Source organism: Rhinopithecus bieti, unplaced genomic scaffold (genome assembly GCF_001698545.2).
Source record: "Rhinopithecus bieti isolate Rb0 unplaced genomic scaffold, ASM169854v2 scaffold_22548, whole genome shotgun sequence".
NCBI classification, from domain to species: domain Eukaryota; kingdom Metazoa; phylum Chordata; class Mammalia; order Primates; family Cercopithecidae; genus Rhinopithecus; species Rhinopithecus bieti.
The window spans coordinates 580,383-600,452 of record NW_016810469.1 but is presented as its reverse complement, the minus strand read 5'-3'; the positions used below and the strand labels follow the sequence as shown (position 1 = coordinate 600,452).

Sequence of the window (20,070 nt, the reverse complement as noted above, 5' to 3'; positions counted from 1 at the left end):
GACCTTGTCTCAAAAACAAAACAAAACAAAGGCCAATGGGCAGGAGAACAGGGTGGGAACTGGGAGGCCTGACAACTAGTGCTTTGGTTCCACCATAAATTCGCTTATAACCTTGGGGGAGTCATTTAATTTTTCTGGGTCCCTGTGTCTTAATCGATAAAATCAAGAATTTGAATAAAAGGAAATTTCAGCTCTCTATGTGTCGCTGACCCAGATGCTATTTCTTCATTACTGTAATTAGAAAAGAGTCCAGTGAATTAACAACTGCCCTCTTGTAGCATTAACTGTGATCAAAAATTTTCTTTCCTGGCCGGGCGCCTTGTGGCTCACAGCCTGCCAGCACTTTCGGAGGCCGAGGACGGTGCGGATCACGAGTTTCAGGAGATCGAGGACCATCCTGGCTACTATGGGTGAAACCCCGTCCGTCTACTAATAATACAAAAAACTAGGCCCGGGGGGAGCGTGGCTGGGGCGCCTGGTAGTCCCAGGCTACTTGGGAGGCTGAGCAGGAGAATGGCGCTGAAACCCTGGGAGGCGGAGCTTGCAGTTGAGCTGACGATCTGGCACTGCAATCCAGCCTGGCGATTAGCGGACTCGTCTCCAAAAAAAAAAGAAAAAAAAAAAAAAAGAATTTTCTCTGCTGGCTACATTTTAAAGCTGTATCTGAAAGAGAAAGAACTGTTACTAAAGAATGTTAAACACAGTATTTTGGCCAGAAGTATACTAACTTTTAATAGTTGTGAGAATATGAAATACTCTAGCCAACAATACAACGTGAAGAATTTAACTGAGGCTGTTTAAAGATTTTTAAAGTTTTAGAAACTGGGACAAAGCAATAATTAGCTGTGCCTCAAGGGGCCCACAGAGTTGCCTCCTCTTAAGGCTAACATGGAATTACATACCTGGGCTACTGGCTACTGGTACTGCAGTGGTAAAAAACACCTTCTCAACTTTAGATGCTTGCTGCTGAAAAAAGAAAAAGAAATCCCATTTATAGCCACTGTAATATGGCAGATCCCCAGGGACCTGAAGCCTCCCCGATTGTAATGGTCATCCAAGAAGACAGAAAACCCTTAGTGTTCAGGGGTTTTTGTACTGAGTGTTTTGTTTGTGCTCTGACATGAGGTCACTGCACTGTTTGACATTCAGTGCTGACAACGTAGCTAGCTTTGTACGCTACTAGTTGGCTGGCTCCCAGCTGCCTAATCCAGTAGGTTCTGTATCCAAAGGCTCCTCCTCCTCCAAGGTTGCTTTTCTCAAGCAGATTGTCTTCTCAGAGGGATCCCAGGGCTAGCTTTCCTTCAGACTCTCCACCTTTCCTGCTGCCTCCCAATACTTCTAAGAAAGCTGGAAAGTTCTTTTTTTCCCCTCAGAGATTAAGTTGCATGCCAAGGACAGGCTAAGGCTTCCTCTCACAGGCAGACAGCCCTGTAAAGGCCTTGTGCTATAAGGTGCACAGCATAGTTCAAGGGTGGGCCCTAGATTCGGCCACACTTGGATTCAAGTCCAGGCTCTGCCACTTATTAGTTGTTGATGTTGAGCATGTGATTTAACTTCTTAGAGTCCTGTTTCCCCACCTATAAAAAAGGAATAATAACTGCTATGGATGGAGTTATCTGTCCCCTCCAAAACTCACGTTGAAAGGTAATCCCTAGTGTGGCAGTATTGAGAGGCTGGGTTTTTAAGAGGTGACTGGGTCATGAATGAATGAATTCACTCATAGATTAATGGGTTATCATGGGAGTGGGACTGGTGGTTTTTTTTTTTTTTTTTTTTTTGAGATGGAGTCTCGCTCTGTCGCCCAGGCTGGAGTGCAGTGGCCGGATCTCGGCTCACTGCAAGCTCCGCCTCCCGGGTTTACGCCATTCTCCTGCCTCAGCCTCCGGAGTAGCTGGGACTACAGGTGCCCGCCACCTCGCCCGGCTAGTTTTTTTGTATTTTTTAGTAGAGACAGGGTTTCACTGTATTAGCCAGGATGGTCTCGATCTCCTGACCTTGTGATCCACCTGTCTCGGCCTCCCAAAGTGCTGGGATTACAGGCTTGAGCCACCGTGCCCGGCCTAGGGACTGGTGGCTTTATAAGAAGAGTAAGAGAAGCAGGGTGTGGTGGTACATGCCTATAGTCCCAGCTATTTGGAAGACTGAGGGAGGATCGCTTGAGCCTAGGAGTTTAAGGCCAGCCCAGCCTGGAACATAGTGAGATTCTCTCTCTTAAACAAACAAACAAAAAACGCCAGGCGCAGTGGTGGCTCACACCTGTGATCCCAGCACTTTGGGAGGCCAAGGCAGGCGGATCACAAGGTCAGGAGATGGAGACCATCCTGGCTAACACGGTGAAACCCTGTCTCTACAAAAAATATAAAAAATTAGCTGGGCGTGGTGGCGGATGCCTGTAGTCCCAGCTACTCGGGAGGCTGAGGCAGGAGAATGGTGTGAACCTGGGAGGTGGAGGTTGCAGTGAGCCAAGATCTTGCCACTGCACTCCAGCCTGGGCAACAGTGCGAGACGCCATCTCAAAAAAAAAAAAAAGAAGAAGAGGAAGAGAATCCTGAGCTAGGATGTTCAACCCCTCGCCATGTGATGCCCTGTGCTGCCTCAGGACTCTGCAGAGGATTCCACACCAGCAGGGAGCCCTCCAGATGTGGCCGCTCAACTTTGGACTTCTCAGCCTCCATAACTCTAAGAAACAAATGTGTTTTCTTTATAAATTACCCAGTTTGGGGTATTCTGTTATAAGCAACAGAAAATGGACTAAGACAATAACCAAAAACCTTTCAAAGGCCCCTGTGAGGATGAAATGAGATGATGCACGTAGGACACTTGGCGCATGGTGAACATTCAGTAAACATTATTATTTAAGGCCGGGCGTGGTGGCTCACACCTGTAATCCTAGCACTTTGGGAGGCCGAGGCAGGTGGATCACCTGAGGTCAGGAGTTTGAGAACATTCATTATTTATATTATTACTAAGTAGGACTACAAACCCATGCCCAGAAAATCACCCTTATCGCTCTAGTATACTTCCTATTATATGGGCTAAAAGGTTTCTACTTTCTTGAAGTCTTATCTTGAGGCAGCTTTGTCTTTTATCTCTCTAAAAAGGAAATTAAAAAGTGCCTCTAAGATGAGTGTGGGAGGAAAGTGAAAGCTTCTGGCTAAGTTATATAGCAGATGATACTATAAAATAATAATGGAGGCCGGGCGCAGTGGCTCACGCTTGTAATCCCAGCACTTTAGGAGGCCAAGGTGGGCAAATCACCTGAGGCCAGGAGTTGGAGACCAGCCTGGCCAACGTGGCGAAACCCTGTCTCTACTAAAAATTCAAAAATTAGCCAGGCGTGGTGGTGCATGCCTGTAGTCCCAGCTACTCGGGAGGCTGAGTCAGGAGAATCGCTTGAACCCAGGAGGCGGAGGTTGCAGTGAGCCAAGACTGCACCACTGCACTCCAGCCTGGGCAACAAAGCGAGTCTCTGACTCAAAAAAAAAAAAAAAAAAAAGGAGAAGTGAGACCCATATTTAAATACCTGAAAAGAAAAGGGATGACGTGTTTCACTCAGCACCCAGGACAGGGCCAGAGAAAACAATAAAAACCACATGGAGGCGGGCTGGGTCACAACACTGGAAAGCCCTTTCCAATGACTCTGGCTATCTAGAAATGGAAACAGGCTCTCTAGATCTAGAGGGGATTGGCACCCTAGTTCTGGAATTTGAGTGTTCTCCCTATTGAGCCCCAAATCGCCTTTCTAGTGTGTCTGATAGTAGCATACATCCACCTCTAGATTCTCCAACTTAGTACATCCTTTTCTCCATCTAATTCCTACCCATATCTCAAGGCTCACCTGACCTGTATGGCCACCCAACAAACCATTAGTGTCTGAACCCCTCAACGCAGTGGCCAAGAGCCACCAACTCTGGGATCAATCTGCTTATGCTTAAATCCCAGCTTTGCCACTTGTGAGCTGTGGGAACTTCAGCCAGTCACCAAACCTCTCTGGACCTCTGCTCTCCATTGGGAAAATTAGACCTACCTCCTAGGATTGTTGTAATATGTTAAAACGTGCTTTGTGTGACACATAGAGCTGTAGGTATACAGAGATAGTAAAAATATCAATGATTGCTAGGGGAGGGGGAAGACGTAGAAGGGATGAATAAGTGAAGGACAAGGAATTTTTTTTTTTTTTTTTTTTTGAGACGGAGTCTTGCTCTGTCGCCCAGGCTGGAGTGCAGTGGCCGGATCTCAGCTCACTGCAACCTCCACCTCCCGGGTTCTCGCCATTCTCCCGCTTCAGCCTCCTGAGTAGCTGGGACCACAGGCGCCCGCCACCTCGCCCGGCTAATTTTTTGTATTTTTAGTAGAAACGGAGTTTCACTGTGTTAGCCAGGATGGTCTCGATCTCCTGACCTCGTAATCCGCCCGTCTCGGCCTCCCAAAGTGCTGGGATTACAGGCTTGAGCCACTGCGCCCGGCCAGGACAAGGAATTTTTTAAAAAGTGAAACTATTCTGGATATTGTAATGGTAGATAGATGACATTATGCATTTGTCAAAACCAATAGAACTGTACAGCACAAAGAATGGACCCTAATGTAAACTATGGACTTTAGATAATAATAATGTATCAATACTGGTTCATCAGATGTAACCAATGTACCACACTGTTGCAAGATGTTAGTAATAGGGGACAAACACAAGATGATACAGAGAAAAAATAATAATAATAAGAGGGGAGGGAGGGCTGGGCATGATGGCTCATGGCTATGGTCCCAGCACTTTGGGAGACTGAGGCAGGCAGATCGCTTGAGTCTAGGAGTTCAAGACCAGCCTGGGCAACATGGCGAAACCCCATCTCTATAAAAAAATACAAAAAATTAGCCAGTCATGGGGGTGGGTGCCTATAGTTCCAGTTAGGAGGCTAAGGTGGGAGGATGGCTTGAGTTCAAGAGGCGGAGGTTGCAGTGAGCTGAGATACCACCACTGCACTCTAGCCTGGGTGACAGAGCCAGATCCTGCCTCAAAATATATAATAATGATAATAATAAGAGGGGAAACTGGGGATGGAGAAAAGTTTGTGGAACCTCTCTGTACCATTTGTTCAATAAAGTCCAAAAAAAAGTAATCTAAAAATAATGTACATAGGTAATAACTGACACATTGCAAATCCTCAATTTTAAAAAATATGTAGCATATAAGTCCTTACACATAGTAAGGACTCAATAAATAATAGCTGTTGGTGTTTTTAAAATTATCATTATTAGTATTTAGTATTTAATCTACTGGTAATATTAACTTTCTTTTGGCATTTTAGCCTCTTTAACTAGAATATACATTTTTATAAAAAATAAATCATGTTTTTTTCTCTTTTCTGTATCCTCCAGATATTCAGTGTGGTATCTGGCGAATATCAGGCTTTCAAAGTTGTGAGATTGGCCACCCTGAGACAATTCTTCACCATGAAGCATTAACTGAATGATCAAGTCATTTCCCTAGTCATCAAGACCAAACACTTCCTCAGAAAATGATTCTATGATGGGCTGTGGGAGCAGATTAGTTCTCTGACTTGGCCACTGCTATCTGGTGCCATCTGACTGGGTCACATCAGTCCCTCACATCAGTCTGACTCTGCCTTGAAGACAACCTTCTTTTTCTGGAATATTCTGGGGCCTCTGGAGTTTGCTGACTGCTTTTTTATACTAGAAGATGTGATTAGATTCCAGTATCAGTAGGAATATTTGTTCGAGTACCTCCTGCTAGATCAAGACTGTTTCTCTGCCTCCTTATTGTAGGTACTGACCACAGCATTTCCTACATTTATACCACTTGATTATGTGGAAAATGACTAAAAGGTAGTCATTGACAAGTTTCATGGTGGATATGACAGCCACTTTTCTTTTTGAAGTAAAAGCTTCTGAACACGTCACCTATGCAAACACACTTCACCCCACTGGGTATATTTATACATAATACTTACAATTTGTTCTTGGTTTTGTGGAGAACTGGTGGCACCATTTAATATCCATTGTAAGTTCTGTTCTCCCATGACTAGGCTGGACTGCAGGATAGCTGTGTTGGGAGTCGGGGTGATGGTTATTGTGGGATTATTAGTTAGGACAGAGTTGGCACCCAGGGGCAGAGTCTGGACCATGGCTGGCAGGGGCTCAGTAGTACTTTGTGGTGGGGCTGGTGCTGCCACAGCTGATGCCACTGCCGCTGCTGATGCAGAAGCCCCAGCAACAACAGAAAGTCCTGGTACAATGGGCTGCGGTGCCTGGGGGTGCGGAATAAACTCTTGATGATTAGCAGCAAACTGTGTGCTGTGGGGAACAGGCACTTCTGGAGGTTGTAAGAGAGCAGGGGGGTTGCCAAATGCAGCTTGCTGGGAGCCAGGTCCTAGGGAGGGAGCAGGCGGAGGAGCAGACGGAGCTGAGGCAGGTAGTAGAGGCTGGGGTGGCTCGGAGAGGCCAGGCTGCAGTACAAGTGGAAGAGATAAAGATGCTGAATTTCCTGTGGATGGCGGAACATCACTGACTGACTCTGCATCACCATTAAAACTTTCAATCAAGGAAGCTGGCAAGAAAAAGAAATAGAAATATATATACATATCCCAAGCCTTAGATGAGCCACAAGAACAGTCATTATGGGCTAAACAAAACACAGCTGAAGTCCACTGAACTGATCTCTTCATAGCTAGCAGGCCAGCTTTCTGTCATTTTCATTTAGTGACACCTCTGGTCAAAGTATCATGTTTCACCATCAACCTCACTTCCTAAATGTGAAGACCCAATATAGATCTAACCATTTAAAAAAGTGTCTTAAGGCTTTTCTGGAAAAGAGACTAAACATCCTTTTTTTGATATAACTAGTGAATATACTTTCTGACTAATGGGAAGTTTTACAGACAAATTTTCATCAAACACAGTATGATCGATGCATCTGAAGTTTGTGGGTTTGTGGGTCCTTTTCATTCAGAGACAGTGTATCACATCAGAAGGAAGAGCTCACAAGGCTGGGCACGGTGGTTCATGCCTGTAGTCTTAGAACTTTGGGAGGCTGAGGCAGGTGGATTGCCTAAGCTCAGGAGTTTGAAAGCAGCCTGGGCAACATGAAAAATCCCATCTCCACCAAAAATAAAATAAAATAAAATTAGCTGGGTGTGGTGGCACATGCCTGTGGTCCCAGCTACTCAGGAGGCTGAGGTGGGAGGATCACTTAAGCCTGGAGGTGGAGGTTGCAGTGAGCCAAGATCACACCACTGCACTCCCACCTGGTGACAAAATGAGACGCTGTCTCAAAAAAAAAAAAGCAGAAGAAAGAGCTCACAGCTCCTCCATTTTGTTTTTTACAGCCAACAAAAGATTCTGGGAAAGGAGACTCTCTTCTTCAGGACTGAGGGAAGTAGGGGAAAAGATGGAATTAAACTGAAAGACCCAAACTTTTCTGACCCTTTATAGAAAGCTCACTTCATTTAAGCTAACTAGAATGATTCACTGTGCCTGTGACTCACTGTGTCAGCAAGTGCTGAGATGTGAGTAGAAAGAGTCCGTGTGACAAACCTGTCTGTTGAGGATCTTCCTGAATTGCCGTATCATCTGAATTCTGGAACATTGATTCAAAGATGATTGCTGGTGAAATTGTGCTGAGGTCCTGGCCCTGGGTCTAATGGAGAAAGACAAAGATGTGAGATTGGCCATCTTGAGACAATTCTTCACCATGAGAGAACACATTCAAAGCAGCAGAACTAGAATGAAAATCTTTTTTATGCATCTTGTTTTTATCTTTTGCTATTTAAAGTAACACATATTTTCTTAAGCCTTAGACACTAAAGATTTGGGTCCTCAAATATTTTAATTTTATTTATTTATTTTTTAATAGAGACAGAATCTCACTATGTTGCCCAGGCTGGTCTTGAACTCCTGGGCTCAAGCAATCCACTCAACCTCAGACTCCTAAAATGTTAGGATTACAGGCATGAGCCACCATGCCCAGCCCCTCAAATACTTTAAAACAGGAACTGGCACACAATGACTTGCCAGTTATTTCCTGTTTTTGTAAATAAAGTTTTATTGGAACACGGGCAAATGCATTCATTTACATATTATCTGTGCAACTTTTGCTACAATGGCAGCGTTGACTAGTTGTGACATAGACCATGTGATCGACAAAGCCTAAAATATTTACTATCTGGCTCATTACCAAAAAACCTTGCTGACTTCTGATCTAAGAGACCAAATCTTACATTAAAAAATGAGATTATAGGCCGGGTGTGGTGGCTCACGCCTGTAATCCCAGCACTTTGGGAGGCTAAGGCAGGCAGATCACCTGAGGTCAGGAGTTCGAGACCAGCCTGGCAAACATGGTAAAACCCTGTTTCTACTAAAAATACAAAAATTAGCTGGGCGTGGTGGCAGGTGCCTGTAATCCCAGCTACTTGGGAGGCTGAGGCAGGAGAATCGCTTGAACCCGGGAGGCAGAGGTTGCAGTGAACCAAGATCGCACCACTGCCCCCCAGCCTGGGGGAAAGGTAAAACCCTTTTATCCAAAAAAAAAAAAAAAAAAAAGAAAAAAGATTATATAATATTCATTACCCTGCAACTTGCTTTCCTTGTGTAATAACATTGTGAATATCTTTCATAATATCTATGATATTCTAATATGTATGCATGGTAATAAATCAAACAAGACAACGATGATAATAGTGATAGCTTTATACTTAATAAAAGGTCAGAGGCATTAAAAACAAAAGGTAAAATGTGAGGGGGAAGAACCCAACACACTCCCTGAGGGCCTGCCTCCCCACAGGCACTAACTAAAATGAGCACTCTTCACTTTAGTTCAGGGAAGGGAAAAGACTACAGTTCTTCTATCCATGGTCAACCTCCAATCCACCTCTACCCCTACAGTCTGTAGGGCAAGAGTGGTAAGGGCAACTGCCTAAAAAGTCCAGACAAGGAACAGAAATACGTGAAGCAAGGGAGGTGCATTGTGGCATACTGGAGAGACTGCATGCCAGTCACCTCAAGGGCTTCAGCCAAATGCTGTCACGGGACTATGCAGGCCAGGGATTACCAGAACTCAAGTGGCAAGATTTTGATTTTCTTTTTTTTGAGACAGGGTTTCTTTATTCTGTTGCCCAGGCTGGAGTGCAGTGGTATGATCATAGCTCCCTGCAGCCTTCAACTCCCAGGCTCAAGCGATCCTCCCACCTCAGCCTCCAAGTAGCTGGGACCACAGGTATGGGCCACTACATCTGGATAATTTTTTAATTTTTCTGTAAAGATAGGGTCTCACTATGTTGTCCAGCCTGGTCTTTAACTCCTGGGCTCAAGGGATCCTCCCACCCCAGCCTCACAAAGTGCTGGGATTATAGGTGTGAGCCACCACATAAGAAGCAGAAATTTTGATTTTTACATGAAATCTACCAACTTGTAAAGAAAAGCAAGTACAGCTGACCCTTGAACAACATGTGTTTGAACTGCACAAGTGGACTTACACTTGGACTTTTTTCCACTTCTGTCACCCCTGACACAGCAAAACCAACCCCTCTTCTTCCTTTTCCTCCGCCTACTCAATGTGAAGACAATGAGGATGAATCACCTTTACAATGATCTACTTCCACTTAATAAAAAGTAAATTTATTTTCTCTTCTTTGTGATTTTCTTAACATTTTATTTTTTCTAGCTTACTTTAAGAATACAATATGTAATACATATAACATTCAAAATATCTGCTAATCTAAACTGTTTATGTTATCAGTAAGGCTTCCAATCACAGTAGACTAAGGCCATTGCTAGCTCAGTTTTGGGGGAGTCAAAAGTTATATTAGGATTTGGTTGTGCAGGGGGTATGGGTTGGGGGGCCAGCATCCCTAGCCCCTGTGTTGTTCAAAGGTCACATGTAATTGAAAATAACATAAACACACCATATACACCAAACTAAAACCTAATTTTAGGGCAGATCTTGCCCTAGTGACAACTTACATTTCAAGGTCATTTTGCAACAACTCTGCTTCTAGAAGGGAGAACTAAGAAGGATCACTTTGGGATTGGGCAGAAGTGTGGTGACGAGTGGGGCTGTCCACCAATCTAGAAGTGCTCAAAGATTAAATTGCCCACTGGAGCCAAAAGGCAACAATTATTCTCCCCCCACCCCTGGTTACTCAGGCTGGAATGCAGTGGCACAGTCAAATCACTGCAACCTCGAACTCCTGGGCTCAAGATCATCCCCTCGGCATCCCAAGTAGCTGGGACTACAGGCACATGCCACCATGCCTGGCTGCTTTTAAAAATCATTGTTAGTAGGGACAAGGTCCTGCTATGTTGTCCGGCGTGGTCTTGAACTGGCCTCAAGCGGTCCTCCTAAAGCACTGGGATTACAAGTATGAGCCCCCACCACCAGCTGATGATTCTATTCTAAGTCTATCAGCTGAAGGAGGGGAAATTCAGTGTTTCTTTTTTTTTTTTTAGTTCAGTGATCTTGACTGCCAATATGATAGAAGCTGAAGTCAGAAATTATGTGAGGCCAGGCACAGTGGCTCACACCTGTAATCCCAGCAGTTTGGGGGGCTGAGGCAGGCAGATCACTTGAGGTCAAGTGTTCGAGACCAGCCTGACCAACATGTTGAAACCCCGTCTCTACCAAAAATACAAAAATTAGCTGAGCATGGTGGTGTGTGCCTCAAATCCCAGCTACTCAGGAGGCTGAGGCAGGAGAATCACTTGCACCTGGGAAGCGGAGGTTGCAGCGAGCCGAGATCAAGTCACTGCACTCCAGCCTGGGTGATGGAGTGAGATTCCATCTCAAATCTATGTGGGACAACTTCCAGCTTCCAGTCCAGACAGAGTTAAAACTCATAGGCCAATAGTGTGACCTTCAAATTTTCATTGTGACACAAAGTAAGAAATACATTTTACACTGTATATACATATATTCTTCATATTACATACATATCCATATATGTAACTGAAACAGGTCTATGAAACAGATCTTATCCTTACTATGTGCAATGTCCTCTGATTTTTGTTCTATTCTATTGATGTCTTTGAAATGCTGATTGTAAACCACTATTTTAAAACCCAATAAAAGGTGCAATCCAGTTTGAAAATAGTTGACTAAAAACTACCATTGAGCATAAGCTTTGCAACCTCCTCAGTTATTATTATTATTATTATTATTATTTTTTTTTTTTTTTTTTTTTTTTTGCTGGAGTCTCGTTCTGTTACCCAAGCTGGAGTGCAGTGGCGCAATCTTGGCTCACTGCAAGCTCCGCCTCCCAGGTTCACGCCATTCTCCTGCCTCAGCATTCCGAGGAGCTGGGACTACAGGCACCCGCCACCACGCCCAGCTAATTTTATTTTTTGTATTTTTAGTAGAGACGGGGTTAGCTGTGTTAGCCTCGTTAACCATGACACAGTGTTCACTGTGTTAGCCAAAACGGTCTCGATCTCTCATCATCTACTGGCCTTGGCCTCCCAAAGTGCTGGGATTACAGGTGTGGAGCCACCGTGGCCGACCCAGTTATTATTTTTGTTCTGGTTATAAATCATTATAGGTAGTAACATATTAAAAGGATGAGCTGGCTGGCACGGTGGCTCAAAGCCGTAATCCCAGCACTTTGTTGAGGCGAGACGGGCGGTCACAAGGTCAGAGATCGAGACCATCCGGCTAACAAAGTGAAACCCGTCTTACTAAAAAAATACAAAAACTAGCCAGGCATGTGGTGGGCACCTGTAGTCCAGCTCTCAGGAGGCTGAGGCAGGAGAATGGCGTAAACCGAGGCGGGAGCTGCAGAGCGAGATCCGCCACTGCACTCCAGCCTGGGGACAGGCGAGATCCTTCTCAAAAAAAATAAAAAAAAAAAAAAAAAAGAGAATGAGCTATATTTGGGAATGATATTAGGTTGGTGCAAAAGTATTTGCAGTTTTTGCCATCACTTTCAACGGCAATTACTTTTGACCAACCTAATCCCTCAATAATACTAGGGAGAAGAAAAGGAATGGGCTGTGTGCCTCCAAAACATATGTACAAAAATGTTCACAGCAGCACTATTCATAATGGCTCCAAACTAGAAACTATCCAAATGCCCAACAGGAGAAAGAACAAATATTGGTATATTCATTTAGTGTATTGTGGTATATTCACTTAGTGTAATATTGCTCAACAACAAGAATGAATGACCTGTAACTGTATGTAAGAATATGGCTTAATTTCTTAAACACAATATTATAAGAAGAAAAGGCAGACATAAACAAGTATATGAGTCCAATCATAAAAGCATAAAAAAAAAAAAAACAGGAAAAACTAATCTTAGTTGTTAGAAATCAGAATAGTGGTTATCTGCAGGGAGAGATCATAGTTTTTGGGGGTATGTGGTAGGGGGGCCTCTGGGGTGCTGGGAATGTTCTTTCGTTTGTTTATTTTATTTTGTTTTGTTTTGAGACGGAGTTTCCCTCTTGTCGCCCAGGCTGGAGTGCAATGGCACGATTTCAGCTCACTGCAACCTCTGCCTCCAGGGTTCAAGCGATTCTCCTGCCTCAGCTTCCCAAGTAGCTGGGATTACAGGCGCCCGCCACCACGCCTGGCTAATTTTTGTATTTTTAGTAGAGACGGAGTTTAGCCATGTTGGCCAGGCTGGTCTCGAACTCCTGACCTCAGGTGATCCGCCCACCTCAAATTCCCAAAGTGTTGGGATTACAGGCGTAAATCACCATGCCTGGCTGGGAATGTTCTTTTTAATTGGGGTGCTGGTTACATGGGTGTGATGAATTGTGATGATTCATCAAGCTGTACATTTATAATACATGTGCTTTTCTGTATGTATATTATACTACAATAAAAAGCTTGTTAAAATTTAAAAAAAGGAAAATGCTGAATGAAACCCCTGCCAAGCTTCAGGGCAAAAACGCTGGGATCAGAGTGGGTAGGAACAACTTCCACAAGTAGAGAAGACAAGAACAGGCTGAGCTTTCCAGGCCTGCAGCAAGGAGCAAAGAGCAAAGAAGAGGAGAATACAGGTAACTGTCTGGGACTAGGATGGAGGATCCTGGAGCTGAGCAGCCAAAAGGCTTTGAGAAGGCCATTCCCTGGCACCTTCAACCCTCCTCTAACAAAAGAGCTGAGCAAACCAAAGTTCATTTCTAGGACATGCATACAAAAGGGCTGCTCAGAAACCCATAAAATCATTATCTCATATAAATTTACTATTTGATTTTAACAAGTCCTGATTCTTTTTTTTTTTTTTTTTTTTGAGACAGGGTCTTGCTCTGTTGCCCAGGCTGGAATGCAGTGGTATGATCATGGCTCACTCCAGGGCTCAAACAATCCTCTTGTCTCAGCTTGCCAAATAGCTGGGACCATACCAGCTAATATTTTATTTTTACTAGAGATGAGGTCTCATTGTGTTGCCCAGATTGGTCTCAAACTCCTGGGCTCAAGCCATCCACCCCTCTGCTTCCCAAAGTGCTGGGATTACAGGCATGAGCCATTGCACATGTCCCTAATTTTTTTTTTCAAGCAAAGAAAAATTAATCCTATTGCTTCAAGGAATTGTGGCCTTAATTTGAAAGGCTAAAATCAATTTCTACATCTGAGATAAACACTGGGTACCAGGAGCATAATCTATAATTAAACCCCAAGGGATAGTGCTCTTGATTATATAAATTGTGACAGGAAAGGCTTCCCTTTTTTATAAGTACTTGGTGTCCCCTTATGCCAGGGTATTTTCCTGGTGACCCTAGGGCTCCAGAAAGCTCCATAGTTATATGTCATAGTCTTGGCCAGAGAATAGACTCCTAAGCTATTTAACACAGTTACATGTTAAAGGGATATTATTCTCAGAAATCTTAGGCTGGGTAGCTTAGAGGGCATCTAGGCCACCTAGTACAGAAATTTCTTTTAGAACATTAGTTGTGAAATAGGAATATGCATAAAAATCATATGATGTACCCATTTAATCTTTTTCTCTTTGTTCTTTAGATTGGTTCATTTATATTGACCGACCTTCAACTTAACTGATTCTTTCTTCTGTCATTTCCAATCTGCTGTTAAGCCCCATCCAGTAAATTATTTCAGCTATATTTTTCCATTTTAGATTTCCATTTGGTACATTTTTTAACAGTTTCTATTACTCTGCTGAGATTTCCTATTTGTTCAATAATTACAAGCACACCCTTTATGTCCTTGAGCATATAATAGCTCTTAAAAATCCTTGTCCCATAAAAAAATAAAAAATAAAAAAAAAATCCTTGCCTGTTAATTTTAACATTAGATGGGTCATCTTGGGGTCCACCTCCACAGATTACCTTTTCTCTTGTGGAGGGATCACGTTTTCCTGCTTCTTCACGTGTTTACTAATTTGGGATTCCTCTGAACACTGCAAATGATATACTTTAGAGACTCTGAACTCTGTTACACTTCTTAGAAGAGTGTTGACTTGTTTGTCTCAATATTCCATTAAGTTCATCTCCCTTGCAGTGGATGCAGCTGTAATCTTTGTGTAGTTTTTTAGCCTTGGCTGGGCTGCTTAAGAGTCTATCACACACATCCATGATGCAGGGTTCAGCCAGAGATTTGGAGAGAGTTTATACACAGAACTTGGGGCTCCCCTTTCGTGACTCTTTCCTTTCCAGGTTACCTGCCTTCACTTTCCAGGTACTGTGGCCATTCTGAACGCTGTCCTCTGGTTATTCAAGCCAGTAATATTGAGTTTTTATTAGTTTGGCTGCCTCGTTGGGTGCCAACTGGGGCTTGCCCAAGGTGGATAAGCCATAAAACTTGCAAGCCTACCCAATGCCTTTACTATCTTCCAAGCAATCCCTTCTTCCAAGGTTACCTCTGCTTGCTATTGGTTGCTCACCAGTGCCTTTCCACAGTAGTTTTTATATTTTGTCTAGAATTTTCAGCTGTTTTCTATGGAAGAGTTGGTCTCATAAGAACAACTCTGTCACTACCAGAAGGAGAATTACACCTTGTCATGTTTACATAAAAATGCAGATTCAGATGCCACGATCAGACATGCTGACTCAGCAGGCTTCGAGGAGGCACAACAACCTACAACTTTAGAAGTGCTGTTGTTGACTCCACTAACCACACACTGAAAAAAACACTTTTTCACAGCATTCCTGAATCATTCAGTCTCTGTTCAAATACTTCCCATCACATTTATTCATTATGCACATATCACAGAAAATCTAGCCTATATTTACTTACCAGGAAAAACGACAACAAAAAACCCGAACTCAAAATTAGTGTTAGCAATACTGTAAAACTCTCGCGTTCAACATGGAGGATGCTGCATAAGCTCAGACTCAATGCATTGGTTTGTAAGTTGCATCATGGAGCCATGGGAATGGCAGTCAAATTTCCTAACAGCTTGAAATCAAAGCAATCAGATTAAGATAAAGTGGGTTTGTCCTTCAGCAGATAGAGGCCTGTATATGTGTAAGAGGTTTCTTCAAAAAGTTAATAAACTTAAAGAAGGGAAATTTTCTCTCCCCATGGCAGAGAAAAAAAATAAGTAAAATTAAAATTAAAAGGAAAAGGAAAAGACCAAGCCAGGTCACATAGATAGGGTTTGAAAAAGTCCAGAAACTAGAATTCTGGTTATGTCTTACACTACTAGACTTCCTCAAGGAAGTTCCTCAAGGACAAACTATACCAACATTTTTTACTACTGTAAGCTCGGTACTGGCATAGTGCCTGGTCAATACATATTTGCTAAATGAGTTAAAAAAGAAATTTTCTGGGGCCAGGAGGTTACGAAGTGAGTGACCTGGGTCAAAAGGAATGAGGCATCAGAGAGAACAGCCTCTCCTAATAGAACTCTTATCAGGAGGCTGGGCATGGTGGCTCATGCCTGTAATCCCAGCACTCTGGGAGGCTGAGGCAGGTGGATCATGAGGTCAGGAGATTGAGACCATCCTGGCTGACACAGTGAAACCCCGTCTCTATTTAAAATACAAAAAATTAGCTGGGCACGGTGGCGGGTGTCTGTAGTCCCAGTTACTCGGAAGGCTGAGGCAAGAGAATGGCGTGAACCTGGGAGGCGGAGCTTACAGTGAGCGGAGATCACGCCACACGCCACTGCACTCCAGCCTGGGCGAAAGACCGAGATTCCATCTCAAAAAAAAANAATCCCAGCACTCTGGGAGGCTGAGGCAGGTGGATCATGAGGTCAGGAGATTGAGACCATCCTGGCTGACACAGTGAAACCCCGTCTCTATTTAAAATACAAAAAATTAGCTGGGCACGGTGGCGGGTGTCTGTAGTCCCAGTTACTCGGAAGGCTGAGGCAAGAGAATGGCGTGAACCTGGGAGGCGGAGCTTACAGTGAGCGGAGATCACGCCACACGCCACTGCACTCCAGCCTGGGCGAAAGACCGAGATTCCATCTAAAAAAAAAAAAAAAAAAAAAAAGAACTCTTATCAGGAGAAGAAGAAAAAAATCCTACATGGTCAGTAACTAAACACAATTAAACCTAGAAAACTTCAAAGACTGGCCAGCCTCAATTTTCCCACCAAAGGGAGTGCTTAATTCTTGCCCTTATTTTTCTAGCACTGGTTTTACAGATACACTTACCGTACTGGAATTTTCTCGCAATTCAGAATCTGTGGACAGAAGGCTCAAGTCACTTAGACAAAGTGAGTGATTTGTATCCTGTAAAAGAGAAAAAATTCTAATTGAGTAATAAAAATCAGGATTTACAGTGGCATATCATGTAACAAAACACTTGATTACAAAGTCCCTAATGTTCCACATGTCTACATGTGTTATATGAAGAAGTTTAAGCCAACCAAAGCAAGGGCTAAGTGAATTAGTTAAATTTGTTTTAAATTATACTTTAAGTTGTAGGGCACATGTGCACAATGTGCAGGTTTGTTACATATGTATACACACGCCATGTTGGTGTATTGCACCCATTAACTCATCATTTACATTAAGTATATCTCCTAATGCTATCCTCCCTGCTTCCCCCACCCTGTGAATTACTTAATTTTTTAAAATCCTGATATTCTTAGAAGAATATCTTACATTTCTTAAACATTATTAATAAAGAGTTTTAGAGGCTGGGTATGGTGGCTCATGCCTATAATCCCAGCAATTTGGGAGGCCGAGGTGGGTGGATCACGAGGTCAGGAATTTGAGACCAGCCTGGCCAACATAGTGAAACCCCGTCTCTACTAAAAACACAAAGAATTAGCCAGGCGCAGTGGTGTGTGCCTGTAATCCCAGCTACTTGGGAGGCTGAGGCAGGAGAATCACTTGAACCCAGGAGGCGGAGGTTGCAGTGAGCCGAGAGCAGGCCACTGCACCCCAGCCCAGATGACAATGCGAGACTCCATCTCAAAAAAAAAAAAGAGTTTTAGGCTGGGCGCGGTGGCTCAGGCCTGTAATCCCAGCACTTTGGGAGGCTGAGGCAGGTGGATCACGAGGTCAGGAGTTTGAGACCAGCCTGGCTAACATGGGGAAACCCTGTCTCTACTAAAACTACAAAAATTAGCCAGGTGTGGTGGCAGGCACCTGTAATCCCAGCTACTCGGGAGGCTGAGGCAGGAGAATCACTTGAACCTGGGCGGCAGAAGTTGCAGTGAGCCAAGATCATGCCACTGCACTCCAGCATGGGCAACAAGAGTGAGACTCTGTCTCAAAAAAGAAAAATAGTAATAATAATAATGAAGAGTTTTAGTATTATCTCATGACTAAGGTTCCAGAGTAACAAACCTATAATAATGTGAAATTAATACTATCTGTATACCTGGTCTCATGATTTACAGTGATTTCACATGACCTCATTTGCCATTCATATAAACCTTGGAAGTATTATTCTATATCCCCGTTTTTTATTCTTTTTGTAACAAATTGCCACAAACTTATATTCCCATTTTAAATATGAGAAAACTGATGCTCAGACAGTGGGAATGAAGTGCCCCAAAACACACAGCTAATTAGCAGAAGACAAATCCAGTGCTTCTGACTGAAAAGTCAATGGTCCTTCCACCACTGTGTTTCCCACATGGACACCGAAGGGCTCCTTACTCAGAGTGGTACCTGGGATTTAGAATTCAAATTCCACTGCCCAGGCTAAGTGAACTCTGGAGTCCCAGAACGCCAGTCACAATTCACACTTTAGGTGGTAGCCCTGCTTACCTCAGGTACTCCTATTCATGCACACACTCAACAAACATTCGTAATGCATCTACTATGCATAAACACTGTTCCAGGCCCAGGGACACAATAATGAACAAACTAAAGTCCTGCCCCCATAGAGCTTACGTTCTAGTGGAGAGAGAGGACAAAAAAACAAATAACTATACAGTGTGTGAGAGGATAAGAGAGGATAAGTGTTATGGAGAGTAAGGGCAGTAGGGAACTCTGGGATAGGAGTTTCTCTTTCACTGGGTGGTTAGGGAAGCTCTCTTAGGTAAGTGGCATTTGAGTAGAGAGTGAAGGAAAGAGGGTATCAACCACGCACGTATCTAGAGAAGACGTTCCAAGCAGAGGGTACAGCAAGTATAAAGGCCTAGGGGTAGGAGTGGGCACTCCTTGGTTCAAGAAACCACAAAGAGGACCATATGGCTGAAGTGAGAGGAAGAAAAGTAGGCTGGGCACAGTGGCTCACACCTGAATCCCAGTGCTTTGGGAGGCCAAGGTAGATAGATCACTTAAGCTCAGGAGTGCAACACCAGCCTAGGTAACATGGTGAAGACCCCATCTCTACAAAAAATACAAAAAAATACCCGGGCGTGGTGGGGCATGCCTGTGGTCCCAGCTATTTGGGAGGATCCCTGAGCCAGGGAGGTGGAGGTCACAGTGAGCAGAGATCACACCACTGCACTCCAGCCTACATGACAGAGCAAGACGCTGTTTCAAATAAAATAAAATAAAATAAAATAAAATAAAATAAAATAAAAAAAAAAGAGAGGTAGATGAGATCAGAGAAGCAACCAGGCCACAATGTGTAGGGCCCGGTAGCCTACTATAAAGACTCTGACTTTTACTTCAAGTGACACATACAAGAAGCTACTGGAGTCCAGGTGGGGTGGTTCATACCTGTAATCCCAGCACACTGGGAGGTCGAGACAGGAGGCGGGGCGGGGTGGGGTGGGGAAAGGGAAAGACTGCTTGGACCTCACCTCTATGTTAAAATAATTTTTTAAAATCTATGAAAATAAATAAAATTTAAAAGCTACTGAGGGTTATGAGCAGAGGACAGACAGTATCTGCTTTATAGTTCAGAAAGATCTCTCTGGCTAATATATGTAGAACAGTCTGTTGTGGAGTAGACAGAAGAGGGGGAAAAGGTCCTAAGAAGCTCACGTAACAGGTTATTGCAATAATCCAGGCAAAAAGACAATAGTAGACTGAATAAAGTAATCAGAAGAAGTGATCGGATTCTAGATAAATTATCAAGGATGAGCTGGCAGACTTTGCTGGTGGATGTGGAGTGTGAGGGGAAAAAGAGTCAAGAATGACTATAAGATTTTTGGCCTCTGCCACTAGAAAACCAGAGCCGCCATTTACCAAGATGAGGAAGACTGCAGGAAGAACAGGTTTGAACATGTTAAGTTTGACAAGAGTAGATGATATCTGGGTGGAGACGTTGAGTAGGTGGTTAAATACACAAGTCAAGACACTGATCTTGACCCTGACTTCTTCCCTCTCACTAACAGATATACAGAGAAGATATTTTAACCTTTGATTGTGATACACAAACAACTGTTGATGTTCTGTGGTACCCAGATCAAGAGACAAAAACACTACACACCTCTGATCCATTGTGTTGTGTAAGTGTACTGTATGAGGGTCCTTTGTTATCATGACCTTTCATGTGACTTTTGAGACTGTATTGAGTGCTGAATGTTTTCTCACAGCCATTACTGGGGCAGAAGAAGGGTCTTTCACCTGCAAGAATAACAAAGTCGTGTTAATTTACCATAAAGTCATTTCACTGGATTAAGAAATCTGCCTTTTCCTAACAGAGGTAAATATTTTTAAGAAACTTTGGCTAACAGTTGTTAAAAGTTGAATAAATTACACATTAATCATCTCAGTCCTAAAACTCAATGCAGAGCAAAGCACT

General features: G+C 43.4%; 1 protein-coding gene across 3 annotated transcripts in view; it reads right to left on the bottom strand.

Moving 5' to 3' along the window:
* MTF1 (metal regulatory transcription factor 1) overlaps positions 1-20,070 on the bottom strand; it is a 55,302-nt gene that overhangs the window by 7,343 nt on the left and 27,889 nt on the right. For 2 of the 3 annotated variants that reach the window (XM_017892104.1, XM_017892106.1), the window contains exons 6-10: positions 19,756-19,892; positions 16,569-16,646; positions 7,549-7,651; positions 5,967-6,562; positions 903-966 (exon numbers count right to left, since the gene is read on the bottom strand). In XM_017892104.1, the coding sequence (XP_017747593.1) occupies positions 903-966; positions 5,967-6,562; positions 7,549-7,651; positions 16,569-16,646; positions 19,756-19,892 (978 nt within the window). The other variant, XM_017892107.1, reaches the window with a different exon arrangement.